This window comes from Fundulus heteroclitus, chromosome 10 (genome assembly GCF_011125445.2).
Source record: "Fundulus heteroclitus isolate FHET01 chromosome 10, MU-UCD_Fhet_4.1, whole genome shotgun sequence".
Taxonomy (NCBI): domain Eukaryota; kingdom Metazoa; phylum Chordata; class Actinopteri; order Cyprinodontiformes; family Fundulidae; genus Fundulus; species Fundulus heteroclitus.
In genome coordinates this window covers 7,858,047-7,879,481 of record NC_046370.1, presented here as the reverse complement: position 1 = coordinate 7,879,481, position 21,435 = coordinate 7,858,047, and the positions used below count along the sequence as shown (strand labels likewise).

Below are 21,435 nucleotides of genomic sequence, written 5' to 3'. Positions count from 1 at the left end.
CTGAAAGAAAGCCTCTTAAAGGCTGCAAAATGCTTGAGACGGAGGCGGAGGTTGAACTTCCCACGGGACGCTGAGCCTCCACCATGGAGCCACAGCTGCTGTAGAAGGGTTTACATCAAAGGATATGCACGTGTGGCAAGAGTTCAAAACTGTTTCTCAGGGAACCTCTCTATGTAAGCTGCCTGAGCTTTATCTATTTAGCAAGGAAGAATTGGCTGATAGAGACATACTCTAAAAGACTTGCAGCTGTAATTGATGAGGGTGGTTCTACAAAGTATTGCCTTAGTGATTTGAGTACATATCCATGTCACACTTGTCAGATATTTGTTTGTGAAAACCTTTGAAGACCTATATTATCATAAGAGACCAAAATGAGCTTCCTCTGGAAGGTGTTTAGACTCTGCATTAGAGATAGGGTGAGGACCCTTGTCATCTGGGGGGAGCTCAAAGTAGAGCCCCTGCTTCTCTGCATCGAAAGAAGTCAGCTGAGCAGGTTCGGACATCTGACCAGGATGCATCCTGGAAAGGCTGCATGCTCCCTTCTTCGAATCCCACAGACTACCCCTCTGGTTCCCCGAGCAAGACCCTTAGCCCCAGAGAGCCCCCCAGGCGCTACACAGTGGCAGCCCTTGAAAAATGTGTGTTGCCAAGATAAATAAAGAAGATGATTATATTTATTATTGTTGTTAGTTTTCAATTGAAGCAAAGCTACATTGAATTGCTTAGCTTGGCTGGTTATGACAGAATAAAACCCACACAGTCTAATAAAGACTTTTCTTGTCCTTCTTTCCTCAGGGCTGGCTGCCCAAGTCCATTGTCAATCAGGGTTTGCCTCGGGCACAGCTGGATTTCACAAAACACCTCCGAAAACGTCTTGGTCTGAGATGACCGAGTCTTCACGACAGTCACTCTTCAGCCGCACCTTGTCCTTGTTCAAAGGAAGGAAAGGGGGGGGGGCTGGCTGCACGGCGACACGCTGCCCTGTTGAACAGAGATGCTGCCTGGAAGAGAAGACAATCTTGAGGAAGAGCTAGCAGAGGGGAGAACCAGCCCGGCAGATGGAAGCTGGATTATAATAGGAATTAATGTCAGATTGTGCCACTTAAACCTCACAGAGATTTCCTGTATAAGAGTCACAACTCGTCTCTTGATACTCGACACCCTGCAAATGACTGGACAGAACTAATAAAGTGACTAAATGTGCGTGTGCAGGCTGATTTGTTTTTTTTACTTAGCACTTATAATAGACTGAAGACATAAAAAGACAAACTTTACAGCAGGTGTCTCATCTCAGGAGATGTCCTCAGTATCTGCAAGAATTCACTGTGAAAGAAATTAGCTGTAATTTGAAGGCCTTGGTCCTAGAGATACTATTTAAACCAGATGTTGTAATCGCTGTCGTGCCTTCCATTGCAGCTTTACTCCTTAAACATTTTTCCCATTTTTGTCACATTACAAACGCAGGCTTTAATTATTATTTTAGAAATATTTTATGTGACAGGACAAAACAAAGTGAATAAGGGTGAAAGGTGAAGGGTATTCAGACTTTATAGAACCATGTTTTGCTGCAATTAAATTTGCAAGGCTTTGTCTTCAACAGCTTTACACATCTACATGCTGACATTCCGAACATTGGCCAGAGAGCAACTATGAACAGCGGTTTAGACAGAAATCTCCAATAAAAAGTAGGTCTTTCAGCGGGCTACTATAATACAAAAATATGCTCCAATCAAAATCACTACATTATAGCTCTGGCTGTATCTTTAGGGTTAACATCCATCTGAAAGATGAAACAAAACCTCTAGCGCGTTTCACGTTGGGGATGGCGATTACTTGGGGATGGGTGGTGGTAAGCCCGGCACGCACTGTCCAAGTTAAAAAATCGCACAAGACTTAGACCTGTAAGACCTCATGAGAACATTGTGAGGATAACTCTTGTCTTGCTGTACAATGGAAGAAAATAGATGGAACGATTCCTTATTGTAGAGGAATCGTGTCCAACAGATCTGACAAACACATCAGTCCATCAATAAATTGACGGCAAGTTACATGTCATTATTAGAGTCAGATGCTGGAAAGAAGGAGAGGAGGATAGAAGCACTCGTGGCCGTGCAAAAGAGGAACAAATCAAGAGGTTGGTTGCAGCAGCTGTCACGCTCCGCAAATGTTTCAAACTGCTTAATATTTATGTCTTTGGTCTTTGGAGAGCAAAAACAATGGTTGCCGCATCTGCCGGACCAAACGACCTCAGACCACATATCCCAGCTCATGACCAGAGATTTTCTTTCATGACAAAAGGTTTTGTTGAAGACTGCTGATTATCGCACAGTGCAAACCCAGCTTTGGTTTTCCGACACACAAGTTTCTTTTGTTGTACGAAAACCTTTTACGTTTTCGACCGATCTGACCTGAGACCCTCCTTGTACATGTTTATCGTGCCTCCTAACCAAACTTGATGTAAACTTCAAACAGGACTTTTGAAATCTGTTTTCCTCTTGTCACTCTCTCGTGAAGAAGATGATGATGGATTGAACAGGGCTTTGTGAGACTTTCAAAGCTTTCAATATTGTTTTATAACCAAATCCTACTTTAAACTTCGCTACTACTTTATCCCTGACCTGTCTGGTCACCATGATGCTGTTTGTTCTCTCTTTAAACCCCTAAGGCCTTCACAGGCTGGATCCTTTTTTACCAATTAGGTGATTTCTGAAGGACACTAGCAGTAGTGGATTTTACCTCAGGTAGCAGAGGGAAGAAAGCTAAATACGCATAATAAATACCACAATTTTCATGAATTTATTTATAAAATCCTTTGGGAACCAGGTATCATTTTCCTTCCATGTCACAGGTATGGACTAGCTTGTTTTTGACATTCAAGACCATTATGTCAGAAAATCTCTCTCTCTCTTTCCCTCTCTCTATGTGTGTGTGTGTAGTGCTGGGTGGGAGTAAAGGGGTGTTAATGCATCTGCAAGGCAATGCGTAGGTACAAAAGGAAGAATACCATAACTGAAATAAAAAGAGTGTAAAAACAGTGAAAAAACAAAACTTCTTGTTCTTTCTTCGAAATGAATTTTACTTTACCACTTAGAAATTCAATAAATATTAACACTTAAAGCTTTCATTCATGTACGTATATACAAGAACTATACAATAAACATAGTGAAGGTGTTAACCAGAGAGCAGGAACCGTATAGCAGTATTTCCAGCTGCAGTCCGCAGACGTGTAGCGTTGCCTATCTTTTCCAAGTCCAGATGTTTTTAACTTGTAATTTACACTATGTACACAATCTGACAACTGAAGGAGTTACAAAAATATCATAACATGTTCTTTTGGAAGTTTTTTTTTTTTTAGTCCTTAAAGCATTAAGTCCCACAAAGATAGACAGATGGCATGCTACAGTACTGTGGGGTTGGCTTACAAAGATTCATAATTTTGCATCAGTGAGAATAAATCACCGTTATGTTAGACTTGGAAAATAATAACAATAATAAAAAATGAGCACCAGAGACAGAGAAGCAGTGAGGCTCCCTGCCAGGAGTGCAGACCATAAAATCTTCAGTGTGCTACCAGAAGAAAAAAGAGATTTAACATTTATCTTTTTCTTTTTGGTCACTAAGCTAAAATAAATCAATAGTGGAAGTTTTTTTTTTTTTACCACTTACTGTGATTGATTCGTGTGCTTAAAGCTCAAATTAGGATAGCAGGATTCGTCTCAGCCAGATCCTGGTGTGAGCCCTTTAAATGGACTGAATTCAAGGACACGTCTGCCTCACGTCATTTTGTTTCACATCATATTTAACACGGCTAACCTTTACATTTAGTTAGACAGCCAGTGTCCTGTATGGTAATACTAAATGATAGCCATCATATCAGTGTAAAATTTCAAAGAAGACACTGATTTCTAAGCCTGTGTAAGAACATGCAGTTAAGTTTCCTCAGAGCCTTGAAAATGTTCACTTTTTTTGTAGACAGAAACATAAAACAGTCACTGTTCGGTTTGTCTGCTCTAATAATAATGAAGCATGCATTTATCAGCAGCTTTGTTTTGGGTTAATCATGTGTTCAGTCTAAATATGCGAGAGAGAAAAAAAAGTGAGAATCAGGATCTACGGTACACTAAAAGCAAATATGACTGCTTTTAACCCTAACCCATTTATTTATTTCCAGCATCTGCTTTAACGAGCTTTAAATGCATTATTCGTAGCACCTTTGCCACGTTAAACTATTTGTTGGGTTCTGGTTAAGATTGGAAATGCTTGAAGGGATGTACTACTCTTGTGCAGAGATCAGCTGTTGACCTGTCAGAATCCCACCAGCAAATAGGTTTCATGCTTTTTTTTTTATTGCTGTTTTGATGTGAGCTCACTTGCGGCTTTTTATTTATGCGACCAAAAGATGCACAGAGAAATCAACTCGCAACTGTAAAAAAATTAAACATTGTAACCACTTACAATTTCTCTGCAAGGTATAATCTACGTGGGCAGCCAAAGAAATGAAAATGGATTGCTGCATGTTTAGTTGGAACTTATCATTAATTTAAATCCATTGTTAAATGAAAGGGAACCAGATAAACAACAAAGCACAACGTGAAGACTGTTTGCACAACGAGTTAAATGCAGAGGTGAATTACATTTCTCATAATGTGACACTAAAATATTTATTTTTAACTGGGAAAAAGGTCAATAGCTATTCTGGTGGCACACTAATGACACTATGGTGGGCACACGCACCAACATGTTCACAATCCAAGTCCAATAGTAGTTCTAATGCACTTGAAAAAAAGAGGCTAACACAACTGTACACAGATAAAAACATGAATGTAGCTATGCAGTCATCACATTTTGAACATGTCCTGTAGTCTGATTAGTTTACAGCACCGTTGTTTTGACATTTCTTTTCATTCGGCTTCATATTTATTTACGAACAGAGGGCAGAGCGCCTGCAGACGCTTCACACATTTTGCTCTGAGGTTTTGATGAGGTAACCGTCACTGGGCTTGTCAGGGTTCACTGGCATAGAAAAAAAAAAACATGTTAAAAAAACAAAAGAAGACAAGAAGTGAGCTGATTTTTTTTTTTTTTTTCAGATCAGTCCCACTAACGCTCACAGCTTTGCTCACTGTTCATTGCTGAGCCGACGGGGTTCTGTGACTCGAGTCCCTCTCTGATCCTAAAATGTCCCTTCTTGGCCTGGCGACGGCAGGGCCTAAAGTGCTCTTCGGATTGTGCTCTTTCGGCACACCTCCACTGGAGTCTGGCTTGGGCCTCGGTGGCCCCGGAGGTAGACGAGTATCCGAACGGGAATCTCTCCTCTCTTCGTTTGGGAAGGAGTCGCTGGTGGGACGCGGGGACAGAGCAGCATCTGTTGGTGGAAGAACCTTAGCAGCGGCAGCGGTGGTTGGTGCTGGGGTGGTGGAGAACAACCGTCGTCTCATGGCTTTAGTGGTTTTTGGCAGGCTCTGGGTGGTGGTTGCCAGCCACGAAGCCTTGGCTGAGGCAGAATGGGTGGGTGTGGAGGTCTCTGGCTCAGTCTTGGAGCTGGAGTCAGGAACATGTGTTGTGAGGCTTTCCTTTTTGTTGCATGACTCACAACAAAGCTTATAATATCCAGGGATGGAACAGTAACGAGCCAGAACTTCCATTTGACAGAAAATGGATTTATCCCCCAGACATGGCTCATCTAGTAACAGAAGACAACACAACATTACTAGGCAAAACATTTCATGTAAGAGATTCACCAAAGACTTTTTAGGTGGCGTCAGGAACCGACTGATAATCCGCTTGATCTGAAACTAAAAAAACTCAACCCTTGTTATAATCAGTAAACGCAGTAAGGGTCTAATGGTTCACTATAGCAAGGAAACACATTGGTGTGGACATTTTTACTGAGGGACAGGGTCAAATTTAGCTATTTACAGAATCAGTGATGATGAATGAGTCAGAAAGCCAGTTTCCTCCTTCTTAGGAGGAAACCGGTGAGTCTGCATTGATTCAGGTTGAAACTTGAAGAGAGAATGAGACTGTAGCAGATAACAGCAAGGCTATCACAGCTAGATTGATCTGGTTTTTCCCTTTTGTGCTTTCAACTTGGTTCCTCCTGTCATGAAACATGTTGGATATGGAAATGTTGCCACCTTTTTGGAAATCCCAGAGTTAAGGTGAGGGTCCATATTCTCCAGGGCAGGGGTGCCCAGGTCAAGGCCTCATGGGCTACCATCCTACAACTTTTAGAAGCATCTCTGCTCCAACACGCCTGAGTCAAAAGGCTGACGAGCAATTCATTTGATCCATGTGTGTTAGAGAAGGACTGCATCTGAAAGCTGCAGGGAGCTCTTGAGGACTGGGCTTGGGCACCTCTGCTCCAGGGAACACACTGAGCTACTACTATTTTAGTGATGCTAGCCATGCTAGTTGCTAATATAAGATACAAAATGCAGTTTAGGATGTTAGCTCTAAAGTATATCAAGTTTTAGAACAATAAGCGTTGCTAACTCAGTGACTTTTTTTTACTATGTTCAGAGATTAACTAGACCAGGGATCTTCAATTCTAGTCCTGGAGGGCTGGTGTCCTGCAACTTTTAGATGTGTCCCTGGTCCAACAGACCAGCATCAAATGGCTGAATTAGCTCCTCGGGATGCTAATTCACCAGTGCCCGTACTCACAAAGATTCTCAGTCCTCTCTGAGAGCTCCTATTTTAGCCTAAAACTTCCTACCTAGGAGTCTAGTTTAAAACGATTCAGATCGCTGCTGAGAGCAACTCAAGGAAATGACAATTTTTTTTTTAATCTTAGTGAGGAGGGGTGGTTGACCCCGTCGCTAGGTTTGACGCGGTCAGAAAATGGATGGATGGATTTTTATGGTATATGTGCTCATTTGCTCCGCTGTTTAGGAGATGGATCAGCCAATCAGCTTTCTCTCTGTTTCCACAATCTTCCTGCTTCAGACACTCTTAGGCTCTCTACAAGTCTTCCTCACTACTCCTAACATGTTTTCACTTTAGAAGCTCTCTGTAGGACTAAGATGCTTTGTAAATAACTTTTGTCTTACTAAGGTATATCTTAGAATTCTGGAAACTAAAATGTTTCCTAAAATTACGTCACTAAGAGCTACTTTTAGTCTTAGGAATCTTTGTGAATCCTGGCACTGATTATTTGACTCAGGTGTGTTGAAGCAGAGACGCATATAAAAGTTGCAGGACACTAAACCTCGAGGACTGGAATTGAAGAGCCCTGATCTACACCTTTTGATCTAACCTTTTTTATAAGGGAAAATCGGCTAAAATTTGTAGTATTTTATACTGGTATCTGAGAGTTTTGGAAATTAATGTATAATCAATTTTCTTAATTTTTGGAACAACTAGCTGATGCTATCATTGGCCCCTCCACTCGTCCTCTCAACCTGTGCCTTCCTAAATCTAGAGTGCAAAGGAATTAATCACTCATGAAGTCATGACAGCTCATATTTTACTCTGAAATATTCTGGGCTCCATTATTTGACAAAACAAAGTTCTTCTGTGGTCCTAAACTAAGGTTTTGGGCTCCTGGATTGATGTTGTGCTGTACCTTGTCTGCAATTCAACAACAGTACAAATTCAGCCTGCCACCAGAGGCAGATACAGATGGAGACTTTTACTTTTTTTAAATGTTGTTAAAATTGGAAATATCTAGAGGCTTTTATTCAAATATCCAGAGGCTTTTACTCAAAAACAAACTTGGCTAAATCTAGCAAGCATTTTCAAAGAGAGTGGTACAAATCCTGTTATTGTTGCTGTAATCAATGCTCCCCAAAATGATTAAACTCTATCCTTTTTTCAAATAAGGAAAAGACGGAAAAATCTGTTTTATGTTGTATATCTAGTACAACTATGTCCATATCATAAAAAAATCTGACTATTTTGTTGGTTCAAAGGGTTATTTGCTTTTCTAAACATATCTAAGGTGCTTTTTAAGTACTTTTTATATGACCAAAATGACTCCTCTTTCCTGCAGTGTCCATTTCAATCACATCAACATGGTCAATTATTCAAGTTAGGTGATGACGTCATTTAGCCCTCTTAGGACAGTAAATGGTTACTTTCCTTATTAAGAAGTTTGCAACAGTTAAAATTTTAGCAAAAACCTTCACATCCACACCTCTCTCACACACACACATCTCTGCTCCTAGAAAAAATATGTTGTTGTTTTTTTAAACATTTTTTTAATTAGTTTGTAGAGAGACCTTTTTACTCAGCAGGTCAAACCTTAACAAAAACACAAGGACTGAAAATCAGCCACCCAGTTTTGATAACTGCACGCATTACCAAATATTGGCAGGTTTATAAAAGTGATTGATTTTTGCAATATTTCAAATCAACTTACTAGAAGAAAGTTTCTGGAAAGGGTTTTCAGAAGCTTCATCCAGTACAGCTTTTTCATTCACTGTAGAATTATCTGTAGTTTGGAAAATAAAAAAGCAAATATCAGACCAGGACTGTTCAGCAAAAGCATAATAATAATAATAATAATAATAATAATAATAATAATAATAATAATAATAATAATAATAATAATAATAATAATAATAATAATAATACCAAAATACATAACAGACCATTAAACATGCCAAAAAGACAAATTCTTATTATGTTGCACAGGAAAATCACAAGAAATGTTTGCTGTGAACTATTTGAGGAAAGAGCAATAAAACTGAAGCTGCTACTGACTTTGAACAAAAATCTGGTCGCTATATTGTGTTGAACATACTTAACGTTTTGACTGCGGTCTTAAAAATGCTTCACCGTCATCTTGGTCCCCTAGAAACGCACCATCATGGGGTTAAATGGTGGGGAAGCATTTGAAGGACATCACCGGCCCCCTCCTGGACCCCCTACAGTTTGTTATCAGGCAAACAGATTGCCAGAAGATGCAGTCAACCTGAGTCGACATTTCATCCTGCACCACTTCGATCACCCAGGAACATATGCTTCCGAAAACCAGTTTGTGGCTGTCATATATTACATGAAGCAACAGGTTGTTGGAGCTGTTGAAAGCAGTTATTGGGAAAATAACAGAGTATACATACGGGCATTATGTACATAGATATGGACAAAAGGACGGGTCAGTTATGTCGGGGCAGCATTTACACTTGGAAAGTCTGGGACTGGTAGATAATACCTGAGTGGTGACCAGTTTCTACTGATGACAATGTGACGAGCACGGAGGAGGAGCTTGGTTTCTATAAAGACTCATGCAACCATCATCCGTGGTTCGCTGTGCCTTTTTCCAGTGTCAAAAAATGTCAAGATAGGAGCCTCGGCGCTTTTCTCCAACCATTTCTCTGGCTTGCTTAGATTAAAAGCGTTAAAGCGTAGTTTCTGTTTTAAGAGTCGTTCCTTCAAAGAGGGTTTTATCATCAAGCAGGTGCTCACTTCTGGGGGAAAAGAGCTGGGGTCCACCAAGACGTCTAACCAACGAAAGGGGGTATTAGCTTTTACATGTACTCCAGCTTGACTTTTAACACAATCAACCCCAACATACTTTACTACAAGCTCACCCAGCCGACAGTATTCATTTTAGACCGTCTCACAGTCATTACTGTTAAAAGGTAAATAAAGTCTCTCCGTGTGAAAATCTGATGTGAATTTGATCTTAAATAACTATCAGCAATACACAGTAATGATCCATCCCTTCAAACTAATGTCAAGCCACTCTAAACTCACCAGAAAGGTGTGTAGTGCCTAAGCCAGGGGTGTCAAACATACGGCCCGCGGGCCGGATCCGGCCCGCCGAACAATTTAGTCCGGCCTTGTGACTAAATGCATTATCATTTTTCTCCAGTGTCCTGTCTGGCAATGTGGCAATAAGAATTGTTGTCTTAATGCCAAAAAGAGCTCATCAGATTTGACTTTCACAAGTGGAGCAGTACTGCTTTTGCCATAGTGCTCCGCTTGATTTATGAATGTGAATAGTTTTATTATGATTCATGCGGGGAATATCTCAAATGATATGGACACTACAATGGGAAAGTAGAAGAGGAAAGGAAGAACAAGAAGAAAAAACCCAAAGGTGATAGAAAGAGAAGATAAAAGGAAGAGAATGATAAAACAATTATTGAAAAAAAACATGTACTTTGTTTAATTGAAAATCTGCAGTTCCTATATTGTCCACGAGGGGCGCTGTGTTTTAATCAGCAGATGGTAGCACTGAGCTTCAGATGCGGAAAATTTATTTTAAATCATTTCTTAATTTTTATCTGTTTGATGTATTTTGTCATGTAGGACAGTGTTTTTAAGTTTCAAAAAATGTGAATAAATGTTTTTCAACATTGTACAGTCACTGTGATCAGTTCTTATGCATAATGCTCAAGTAAATGTTTAACTGAGTAAAAGTATTGTTGAAATTGCACAAACTTTTCTTAAAAATGCTGAGGTTATTCATAATATATTGTGTAAAAGTGAAATTAATTTATTATAAAAATCAACAACAAGTCCACATTTATTAGTTCTATTTAATCTTGCAATGAGTTAACTCGTGTGGCCCTCTTGAGATCAGATTAAGCTGTATGCGGCCCCTAAACCAAAATGAGTTTGACACCCCTGGCCTAAGCCATGAGGAATATAAATATCAGACTGCAATCTGGTAGTCTTGAGTAATATAAGACTGCAGGAACTTCCTTAGGAATCCCCTCACAACAAGTTGTCTCCTTAGATACCACAAAATTTTACTCCGGATTCATATCAATCTCTCTTTTTTTCTTGGACTCCTCCAGTAGATGGTTCACCTCGGAGAGACTTTGCTCTTTTCCCACTGTTGTAGCAGCGCCGGAGAGACACAGCTGCAACAGCGTAAAAGAGACATCAAACATCTTCGAACTGGAACCAATGTTAAGTACCTGTCTGTTTTCTCCGGAATCAGTTGTCGAAGTAAGCAACCAGCTTCCACAGAAAAACAGCTTTTGTGAACTTTCTGAGCTTATGCAGGAAAGCTGATCGGAGACTGCATGAAATGGTTTCATGCGGCTGGAGGGAGTCGAGAACTCGTCTCTACAAGCCATGCAGAAATCCCCCAAAGCGCCTAAGCGAGCACCGCTGTTTTGTCACATTGCAGCCTTCATAAACCGAGTACAGCCGCACCAGAGCAGCCCTGGAGAGCAGCAACAGCCAGCCCAAACCACTAGCTGCCCCTGCAACAACTCATGCTGCTGGATGCCACAGTGACCAGAACAGGACAAAAAGAATGAGGTTTGTCAGAGAAAACAGGGAAAGCCAGTACAGGATTAAACAATTTGGGATTGTTTACTTCTGTGTTTTCACTGCGGTTTTAAGGTTTACCTGAATCTAACAGGCAAAGCTGTTGTTTTGTGCTGTGTTTTTAAGGTTATTTCCATGAGGTTTTTTAAACACTGATGGGACGTTAATGTTTGTGTTTTCCGGTCCGTTTATTTCGAGAAATATGACTAAACAGGTCATTAGCTGCGAACATTAGCTGCTATTAGCTTACAACTAACAAGTTAAACATAACTAAACAGAACAATTGTTTTCGCTCTGCCACAAGCAGCATTAATAAAGAACATAAATGTTGATTAAATATATTTTGTGTAACTTAAGAGGAATCTATCAAGTTAATTGCCTTGCTTTTAGCTATGTGACCCTTACGTGCTCCCAGCATAACTTCTGTTCATCCTCCCCTTAGAGCGCCCTCCACCATCTTAAAGCAGCACCCCCATAAAGTATAAAGTTTGTTACATTTTTCACCAGAACAGAGAGTTTTGTTTCTTGTTGTCTGGGTGGAATGAACACACAAAAAAGTTTGTTTAGGTTCTGTCTATTCATACTTCACGAGATAATCAGCTGCAGAAGTCAGCCCCACTACACACACCGGGCTGGCGTGGGAGGGGGTCACAGAGACAGACATACGGCGTGTTCTGGGGCTATTTGGAAAGGTTGGGAACACAAAGGGCACGCGGTGCTACAGGGGTGAAACTGCTACAGGGGTGGCATGTTGTTGTGACTGCCCAGGGCTTTTGTTTAGAAGTGTGATATCTTCTGAGGCAAGAAAGCTATAAATATTGAAGCTAGTCCATTTTCTCTCGCTAATGCATCAATTATGGCAGAGACTCGACAAAGTAGCAGGATGAACGATGTGTCACAATCACACGTACGCCCAGAGGATTCGGCCCAAATCACTCTTATAAACTGACTAATCCAGCCTATAGAGGCAACTGCAGTAAATAGGTGGCTAATCTTACATGTCAGGCAATTGTAAAGGTGTATATGGGAAAGAAAATAAAAACCATTTAACTTCAAAACTTGCACTATATCACTAATTTATTCCATATGTGTGCAAAGTTTGCAGTTAGAGAATACTAGTGCATCCCTCTTTTACCTAGTGTCGTAATGTCAAAGCCTAATTGGACTGATATTCACCAGACAATACCTGACAAACCGAGAGGTATTTGATTAAACATTAAATTACTTAAAAGGATGTAACTGCACATCAGAAGTAACTGTGAAACACTTTAGAGGGATTTCAATGCAGTCTTCATCCTAATTACAGCCTGATGCACTGTGGCCATAACCTGGGCATTATTATACTATTCCACAGCAGTTAAACTGTGAAGCAGAAGTATAAATCACTTCAAAGTAAGTGGGCATTTGTAAAATGGATGTAGGATTTAAGGAAAACATAAAACTCCAATATATAGTCAAATCTTAGGATGTCAACGGAGATTCTTCTCACCTCTCATAAAAGACAGTTTAATATATTCAACTGACCTTTTACATAACTGCCAAGCAGACTTTAAATGCATGTCATTAAAAACATAAAAGTCAACCAAACACTGCACTCAAGCATACATTTGCTGTTGCAATAATACACATGATTGAAAAGAAAACTTTAGTTTATAACATTGACCTAATTTGAATAATTAAAGCCTGTGTGTCTCAAGGAAGCACTAACCACACTCAAATGGTTTCCAAAGCGATTAAATCAGCAGTCTCGTCATGATTCAGGTGACCAAGTACTCCACTCACACCAATCAATAGCTTCTAACGACCCAGGACAGTGACGGGTGGGTCATTGATTTGCTTCTGGCTTAGAATGCGTTAGGAGGATGGTCCTCCATGTCCTTTAAAACAGCAGCGCACCAACTGTAGGTTGCTGAAGTGCGAGCCACCAGATCTGACAAAGACTCCTGGATAGGTGTCAAAACATTTTCAGAAAGAACTGAAAGGTCCAGTTGCCTCCGATTTAAGCCTGTTTGCTGTTGCGGTGACCCCGATAACTGAGAAATTGCACAGGCACACTAAAAGTAGCAACTCTGTGTATTGTGCTGGTAACAATTCAGTCCCACAAAAAAAATATGTTCTGCTTTGTGTTTGCTTGTTGTATTTGAACACAATAAGTTGCAACAATGATAGACTTGAAACCACCTTAAGCCATCTCTAACAGCTACATGCCTCAATGAGCTTGGATGCTATCAGAAAACACAAAGAAATATGACTGCAATGAAGCATGGCACCGTTTGCAGTACCAGTAAAGTCACGGAGTGTGTCTCCACTTTCGTTTTGCAGTCTTAACTTCTTGAGAAGCCAATTTCCTTCCCACCTGAACCCACGACTTAAGAAAAGGAGCACAATAACATAAAAATGCACTCAATTTGTAATGTTCATTATTTCCCATGTGCTCACTTTTCGTTCCATTGTATGTGGAATATCCCAGTGTGTAATTGACTTGTTTTCTTCTGCATAGTTTTTTCTCAGATTGGTAACAAACAACTTCTTATTGACGTTTAAGCAAATCTCACCTGGACACGGACTTAGTTTGCAGATGAGGACAGTTTCTGGCTTCTCGCCCTCACAGTCGGTGACCATGCTGTCGCTGGCCTTGCAAGCCACCTGCCTTTGCTGAATCCCTTCTCCACAGGTCACCGAGCACTGCCACACAACATGCAAAGTAAAAAGTACAAGCAGACTCAGTGTGGTTGATTCTACTTGTTGTTTTGGGGGGAATTATAATTGTCATAAGGCTCTACCTGGCCTTCACAAAATATTTCTAAATCCCCTTTTGAAGTCAATAGTGTTGAATAATAAATAGTGAACATGGAACCACTAAGTAGGACTAAAAGAATTCCAGGTAGTTTCCTTCCAAATCTGGGAAGATGTGTAAAAGGACTAAAATAAATATATCCTCTATTTCAGTAGCAAAATCTTACACTAAAATAGCAGAAAAATTCACCCTTTAAAAGAGTGTGTTTAGTCAGTGGTGGAAAACGTTCAGCATTTAGACCTTTGTGACAAAATCTGCATCATCTCCAGATGGTTTTCAGTTAATTGTAACTGTCGTTTTGATTCTAATAATAAAAAAGATACTAAAATTATACTATGTTGATCAAACGACTATTTATAATACCTGCACGTGTCATTTACTAACAACTGATCCCATTGCCAGTGTACTTCTGATTTTAGAAATATTTTTTCTTACTTGAGACCACGCCCCGGTCCTCCACTGAGCAGGACATGCAGTGTAGTTACACGCTCTCCTCATCTCCGGGCGATCGCTGGTGCAGTGCTTGCTGTGGACAGCCCTGCTCGTGCCATTTTGGAGCGACTGCATGCACTGCACCACCCTGGTCTGATAGCCGAGCTTCCCGCAGGTCTTACTGCAGGGGCTCCAGTCTTCCACCACCCACCTACCGGCAAAAGCAAATGCATTAAAAAGGGTTTCCTTCCACATGTTTACAATTATTTCATATAATGTGAGATGGGGATGAGTCATGGCTATGTGGGCGTCCTGCTCTACATTAAGTTGGACATCAAGGGCAGTGTAATCTTTGACTAAGGTTCACTTACGTAGGTTGGCTGCACTCTTGCACGTTGCATCGTTTGCGGATGGGTTTCGGCTTTTTGCTTGTTTCACAAAAGTTTCGATGGACTAAACGACCGTCACTCTTCCTCCTGCATCCATATTTTGTGTATTGTATACCTAAGGAAGAAGAAAGAAAAGAAAAAGGTCTCAAAATCTGAACACACAGGACATTTTACTTTTTGTAAAATATTTGAAATATGGAAACAACCCAAACACTTGAGGGCAATATATTCTATAAAGTGTCAGAAATATTCCTTAGAGCAGGGGTGTCAAACTCATTTTGGTTTAGGAGCCGCATACAGCTTAATCTGATCTCAAGAGGGCCACATGAGTAAACTCATTGCAAGATTAAATAGAACTAATAAAAGTGGACTTGTTGTTGATTTTTATAAATAAATTAATTTAACTTTTACACAATATATTATGAATAACCTCAGCGTTTTTAAGAAAAGTATGTGCAATTTCAACAATACTTTTACTCAGTTAAACATTTACTTAAGTGCATTATGCATAGGAACTGAACACAGTGATTGTACAATGTTGAAAAACATTTATTCACATTTTTTGGAACTTAAAAACACTGTCATGCATAACAAAATACATCAAACAGATAAAAATTAAGAAATGATTTAAAATAAATTTTCCGCATCTGAAGCTCAGTGCTACCATCTGCTGATTAAAACACAGCACCCCTCGTGGACAATATAGGAACTGCAGATTTTCAATTAAACAAAGTTTTTTTCAATAATTGTTTTATCATTCTTTTCCTTTTATCTCCTCTTTCTTTCACCTTTTCTTTTTTTTCCTTCTTGTTCTTCCTTTCCTCTCCTATTTTTCCATTGTAGTGTCCATATCATTTGAGATATTCCCCGCATGAATCATACTAAAACTATTCACCGGGCCGAACTAAATTGTTCTGGCCCGCGGGCCGTATGTTTGACACCCCTGCCTTAGAGAATTTTGTCCATAATGACATAATAGCTTTGCATGGTTGCTGCTGAATTCTTGGCTACACATCCATCATGTGGAGATCTTGTTACACCACATCCCAAAGGTGCTCTATTGCATTGAGATGCAGTGAATGCAGACGCCATTTGAATACAGCGATCTTATTGTTATGTTCAAGAAACAAGTTCAAGGTGATTTGAGCTTTGTTACATAGTTCATTATGCTGCTGGATGTAGCTACCATAAGACGGCTACACTGTGGTCGTAAAGTGAAGAAAATGGTTGGCAGCAATGAACAGTTAGGTTGTTTTGTTTCAAAAATGCTCAGTTGGTGGTAAGGGACTAAATTGCATCAGGAAAACATTCTCCACACCATTACACCATCAACCTTGATACATGGAAGGATGGATCAATACTTTCATCCTTCTTGTGGCAAATTTGATCCTGCTATCTTAGTGTTGCAGCTGACAATAAAACACACTGTTATTTCAGTCTGTTGTCCAATTTTGGTGAGTCTGTCTGGACTCTACCTCAGCCAACAGGTTTTAAAAAAAAACAGCAGCTATGAAAATTTCCAGAATTGGTTGAATTTAAAGAGCAAAAATAATATTTAACTGAGGCAATAATTTATTTCCTAATAAGTTGATGAAACTGCTTGCAGAAAGGGATAGAGGATATGATTTAAGAGGGAAAAGCCATCATGTCAAAACTACTTTAGGTTGTTCCAGGTATGTGCATTTTAATAGCAGGTTTTAAATTATGGAATCAAAAGAAAGTTAAAAATATGAGCCAGGTCCAAAGAAAATATAAAATGCAAATTCTGAATACATATAAGGATGGAGATCCATTTGTTCTGCTTTTCTGATTTAAAAGAAATTTTATTATTTGGGTAAACGTACTTTATAGATTCTATGCTTGAGAAAAATTATGGATATCTTAGGTCTCTTCTAGTAAAAGAAACAGTGTTGTCCTGTTTCTATTGTTTTCTTTTTGTTTTGTTTCTGTTGTTCAAGAATAACATGTAATGTAAGGTAACAGGTAAAGAAAGGTACAGGGCCATACAAGTATTTACTTCTGCCTACCTCCTTTTTTTAAATAACATGTGAACATGTTTCATTGTATATGAATGTGAAAGTTAATATGTTTGAAATAAATAAATAAATAAATAAATAAGCAAATAAACAGGAGTGGTACCTGTTCTGGTGTTCTTCTCGCTGGATATTTTTGTCTAATTCGGACAAATCACTGTAAACTTAAAGTCCTTTTCTGGCACCAACAGCAATGGCGCTTTTCAAACCACTTCCTCTCCATTCTACTGGCTTACATTGGGTTGCCGCCAACGCATTTCCTGATTTGCTTTTTGTGTAAGCAAATTGATTTAGCTCTTTACCTAATAAAGAGCTAAATCAATGTAGCTTCCCAAATGTATGTTCTTATGGATCTATGGAGGTTTTCCATAGAAACACTGTTAAAAGTCAGAGGAGTTTTCCTCCTTGCTCCTTCCAGGAAGTTGTGATGTCCCAAACTATTAACACATATTGAACCCTTATCTGAAAATATTAAAAGATTTCTAATGTCTCCACTAAGCTGATCCTTTTACCTAATTTTGCTTCTTCCTTGACCAGTCACTATAATCGATGCAATCTTGCAGCAAATCTGACAGTCAACTCAACCCAATGAATTATTTCACTTCCTTTTTGCCACATTCCTAAAGCCAAGAATGTAACATATCATTTGATGCTAAATCATAATCTTTGCTGTCACATTATGGTTGAAACCGCCACAATTCAGTTTGTTTATGTAACACACAAGGGTGGAAGTCCATGCTGCACCAAATGGGACATTCTGCTGGATCAAAATGGTTGCGTGGCGAGCACTTTACAACAAAAGCATGTCAGGAGAATAGTTGGAAAGTAAATACTACTGACAGGGCAAGTCATCATGACAGAGACGGTTGGATTTACATTGGTTCCAGGTGCTTATAGAAAGAATGTGAGTTTAATTTAAAATGTATGTTCATTCAAAGTTGGAGAAAAGCTTAATTATAAAGTTAGTGATACGTGCTCATCTACCTATCAAACTGTGTTTGTGAAAGTCTATCCAGCTAAGTGGGTATGAGAGAAATGACAACAAATAACCTTCGACATAACTGCCGTCAAGCAGAAAGCAAATTAAAATGGCATGATTGAATCTGCTGTGCTTCCTGGTGTTATTTCCACACTTGGCCTCACTGAATAAAAATGTTAGTAGGTGGAAATGTAAACCTGTTCACAAGAAGGATCTGTTTTCTGCAAGTAAATGGAGGCGTTTCTGTTTTACCTGATTTTGAAAACTTTCTATCATTTCCTATTTGTTACAATCCTTTGGTTTGATCTGCAAACATGCCCTCAATCACAGGAGTGCATAACACTGACAAAAAAAGTGAAAATGGTGGAATTTAAAAAATAATTGTTTTCACCACATCTAGATGCCTAAAGGCTACAACAGACTCCACGAGAAGCTAGACATTTGTTATCGCTCCTCCAGCAAATTTCATTGGCTGATTGATTGTATTAACAAGTAATCGCACAGGTATATCTAAAGTGGTTGGCATGAGTGCATAACACTTTTTAAAATATTTTTGTAAAGTAAATATTGTAAAAAACATTTGAAATCAAAGTCTTATTAGACATTATGAGGTCTTTATTCTGAAAAGATCTGATCATTTGTTCAGAATTTGTTCAGATTCGGAAAAATCAGAATCGGCTATTTTAACACAAGAAATACCTATTTAGTGATCCAGGTGTGCACTATGCTTGTAAAGCCACCCTTTGGTAGCTTTAACTTCCAACTTTAGGGGCTTTTACCTAATCTAAGGGTTAAAAACGTAACACAACATGCTCAGTGAAACCCATAACCCAACCTTGTTGAGTTTAATCAGCCCAGTGCGAGAGAAGCCCTATTTAAACCAGGATTTTGTTAGCAAACGCATCCAAAGCAGGTTATTTTTAGCTGGATTAATAATAAGCAGTGGCAGGAGATTCTCAGTTGCTGATGAACTCAGTTTTTAGAGCGCATCGGCGGATAATTACTGTCAAAACAATCATCTGAAGATGCAAACATTGCTCTTTTTCCACATACACTCACTGACCTCCGCCACAAGGTTTGGAACACTGAGACCAGCTTTTCAGCGCCCACTCGTACGTGTCCAGCTCGGCAAGAAGCACGTTGTTGTTGGTAATGAGTGGCAACAGGTCCTCGTGTATTATGTACTTATAAGTCAAGCTAATTTTGACATCTTCTTCCAGTGGAATGACCTGCAACAAGTAAAAGACAGGTTGTCAGAGAAATCTGTAAAGCCGGTCAACATTTCAGGAAGTGTTGGTTTTAGCCTCACTCACCAGAACCACAATGCCTTCATGCAGAGGACCAGCTGTTTTTAAGGTCTCCCTTCCTCCATCAATAGAGTATTCCCACTGTAAACCGTTTTCGATGAAGGTCTTTGATTCAGCATCTTCACTTTTCTCATTTAAAATGAAGTGCCCAGTAACTTGATTCTTCACAGCTGAGTATTGAGGAAAAAGGTCATTTAATTAAGATATAGAGGGAAGAAAAATATGCTTGCCATGTGATTGTCTTTTTATAATGATATAGTTGATATTTTCTCAAAGTGGGAAGCCTCACTGCATGTATTCTGACATTTTAGCAATTCTGATGATCCGCTACTAATTCCTTCAAGCTAAGTACCATCTGTGCTTTACATTAGCAGTTAAAAGCCAGAAGGAAGAAAAAAAGTAGAGAAAAAGAAGATTCTGATAAATGCCACTGAGAGTCTAACTTTATTCTTATGGCATAAAAATTGCCTGCTCTCCCATTTAAAACGTACGTGTCAGGAAATAAAAAATTATATCAACTAGTAGGACATAAATGTCAAGCAAGATTATATTAGGTTCTAGCAACAGGCAGAATGCAGATATCGCTCGGATTTCAGTTTCAGGCAACAAGTTCAGATAAAAAGAGGAGGCGATGAACTGAAGTATCACACTGTAATTATGTGTACCAGCATACCAGGCATTTATCTGCCTTGTCAACTCCTCAGCTATACATTGACCTGGCATTTTCTATGCTTTTAAATCAACAAGAAAACTTGTGAATTTGACAAGTTTTAGGCGCAAGTTTTCTGCTGTAGACTGAATGGCTGGATTTGATGGAAAGACAGGGATGTCATACACCGATGAACTATTTCTAATCACAAAATATAACAATTCGACCTATTACAGACAGGTTTAAAGACAAACAGACTTTCGCTCAGTGTTTCTGAATGAAGACGTTTCAACACCTAACCAGCAGTCTGTCAATTCTGGCGGCTCGGACGGGCCTCCGTATGCTTAAAAACAACAGCGCTCTATCTATACGTTGCACAAATGCGAGCCGGCCAGAACTGACGAAGACTCCTGGATAGGTGTCGAAACGTCTTCATTCAGAAAAAACGAGCTAAAGTACGGCTGCCACGTATAAACGCCTGTTTCTGGTTGCCATGATACGGATGACTGAGAATTTGCACAAGAATGTTACTTATTATTTCTGAGACCTAAAATTAGGCCTACATGCCCATCTGCCCTTGGATGGTGGGGTACTTAATTATCATTGCTGCCTATTTTATATAAACGGCCCATTTGCGGCCCGTTTTAGTACAAGCCGATCAGAGCATGACGTCCAGGTCTGTCCTCGCCGACTTTTCACTCCACCAACAATTTTAAATCAACTTTTGGGTGTAGTCAAAATAAAAATGTCCATCCTCTTAATCTTTGGAAGATTAGGGAGCAGCTATTAAATTATTCGTGTTTAATATGTAAATGTTATGATTCCCAGAAAGACAAAGTGGGCTATACTTAAGGAGTAGAAGGAATATTATTCATTGTTTTCAAATTTATTTGAACAAATAGAATTCAGAAAAGTATAGAGGCAGTTGTTTCCGTCTAATTTTAAACTTTCTACTTATACAAATTTCAGTTCAACCAAATGCCTTCAAAGGTCACCTAATTTTCAAACCGGAAACATTTGTAAATCGAATCACATGCGTGTGATTTAGTCTCAGGATAATCGTAGCTGTTCTGTGTGTAGGCCTCAAAGGTTTGTCAGAGGGTAATAGTGAACAGACAACATGATGGAGACCAAAGACCACGTCAGACAGGTCAGAGAGAGATTCTTGGAGAAGTGTAAGGTGGCTTTAGGTTAGAAAACTATATCCCAAGCTTTAAACACTGTTCAATCCATCATGTATGGATGAAAATGTAAAAAAAGTGGCTGCATTAAAGTCATACAGTAGCTGTCCACCTAAACTGAAAGACGTGGCAGGCATTAATCAGAGAAGCATTTCAGATGGCCATGATGACTCTGGAGGAGCTGAAGGGATTTGCTGCTCATGTGGGATATTCTGTCAATAAAAAAAACAACCCTTACTGGTGCTCTCAACAAATCTGTCCTAATTTTAGTTTCTCAGAAGCCATTGAGAGGACACAGATGACTCAGGAAGGCTGAATAAAAATGCACTACAAACCTTTCTGACTTTTATTAGTAAAATAATTTTAAAACCATGAATGATTCCATTCCAATAAAACATAAACATTTGGTGTTGTGAATTTACACAATTAGTAAGAG

General features: G+C 39.3%; 2 protein-coding genes across 3 annotated transcripts in view; one reads left to right on the top strand and one right to left on the bottom strand.

Moving 5' to 3' along the window:
* star2 (steroidogenic acute regulatory protein 2) overlaps nt 1-1,211 on the top strand; it is a gene marked incomplete in the record, with an annotated part of 3,537 nt that extends 2,326 nt beyond the window's left edge. Inside the window, 1 exon segment of the mRNA XM_036141875.1 lies at nt 796-1,211. Within this exon segment, the coding sequence (XP_035997768.1) occupies nt 796-888 (93 nt within the window).
* A 2,433-nt stretch (nt 1,212-3,644) lies between these two features.
* LOC105918691 (A disintegrin and metalloproteinase with thrombospondin motifs 14) overlaps nt 3,645-21,435 on the bottom strand; it is an 80,186-nt gene continuing 62,395 nt past the window's right edge. For both annotated transcript variants that reach the window (XM_012853832.3, XM_012853839.3), the window contains exons 16-22: nt 19,176-19,339; nt 18,926-19,091; nt 14,833-14,965; nt 14,465-14,672; nt 13,788-13,917; nt 8,363-8,434; nt 3,645-5,683 (exon numbers count right to left, since the gene is read on the bottom strand). In XM_012853832.3, coding sequence (XP_012709286.2) covers nt 5,127-5,683; nt 8,363-8,434; nt 13,788-13,917; nt 14,465-14,672; nt 14,833-14,965; nt 18,926-19,091; nt 19,176-19,339 — 1,430 coding nt within the window. In that variant the 3' untranslated portion in view covers nt 3,645-5,126. The remainder of the gene's footprint in view (nt 5,684-8,362; nt 8,435-13,787; nt 13,918-14,464; nt 14,673-14,832; nt 14,966-18,925; nt 19,092-19,175; nt 19,340-21,435) is intronic.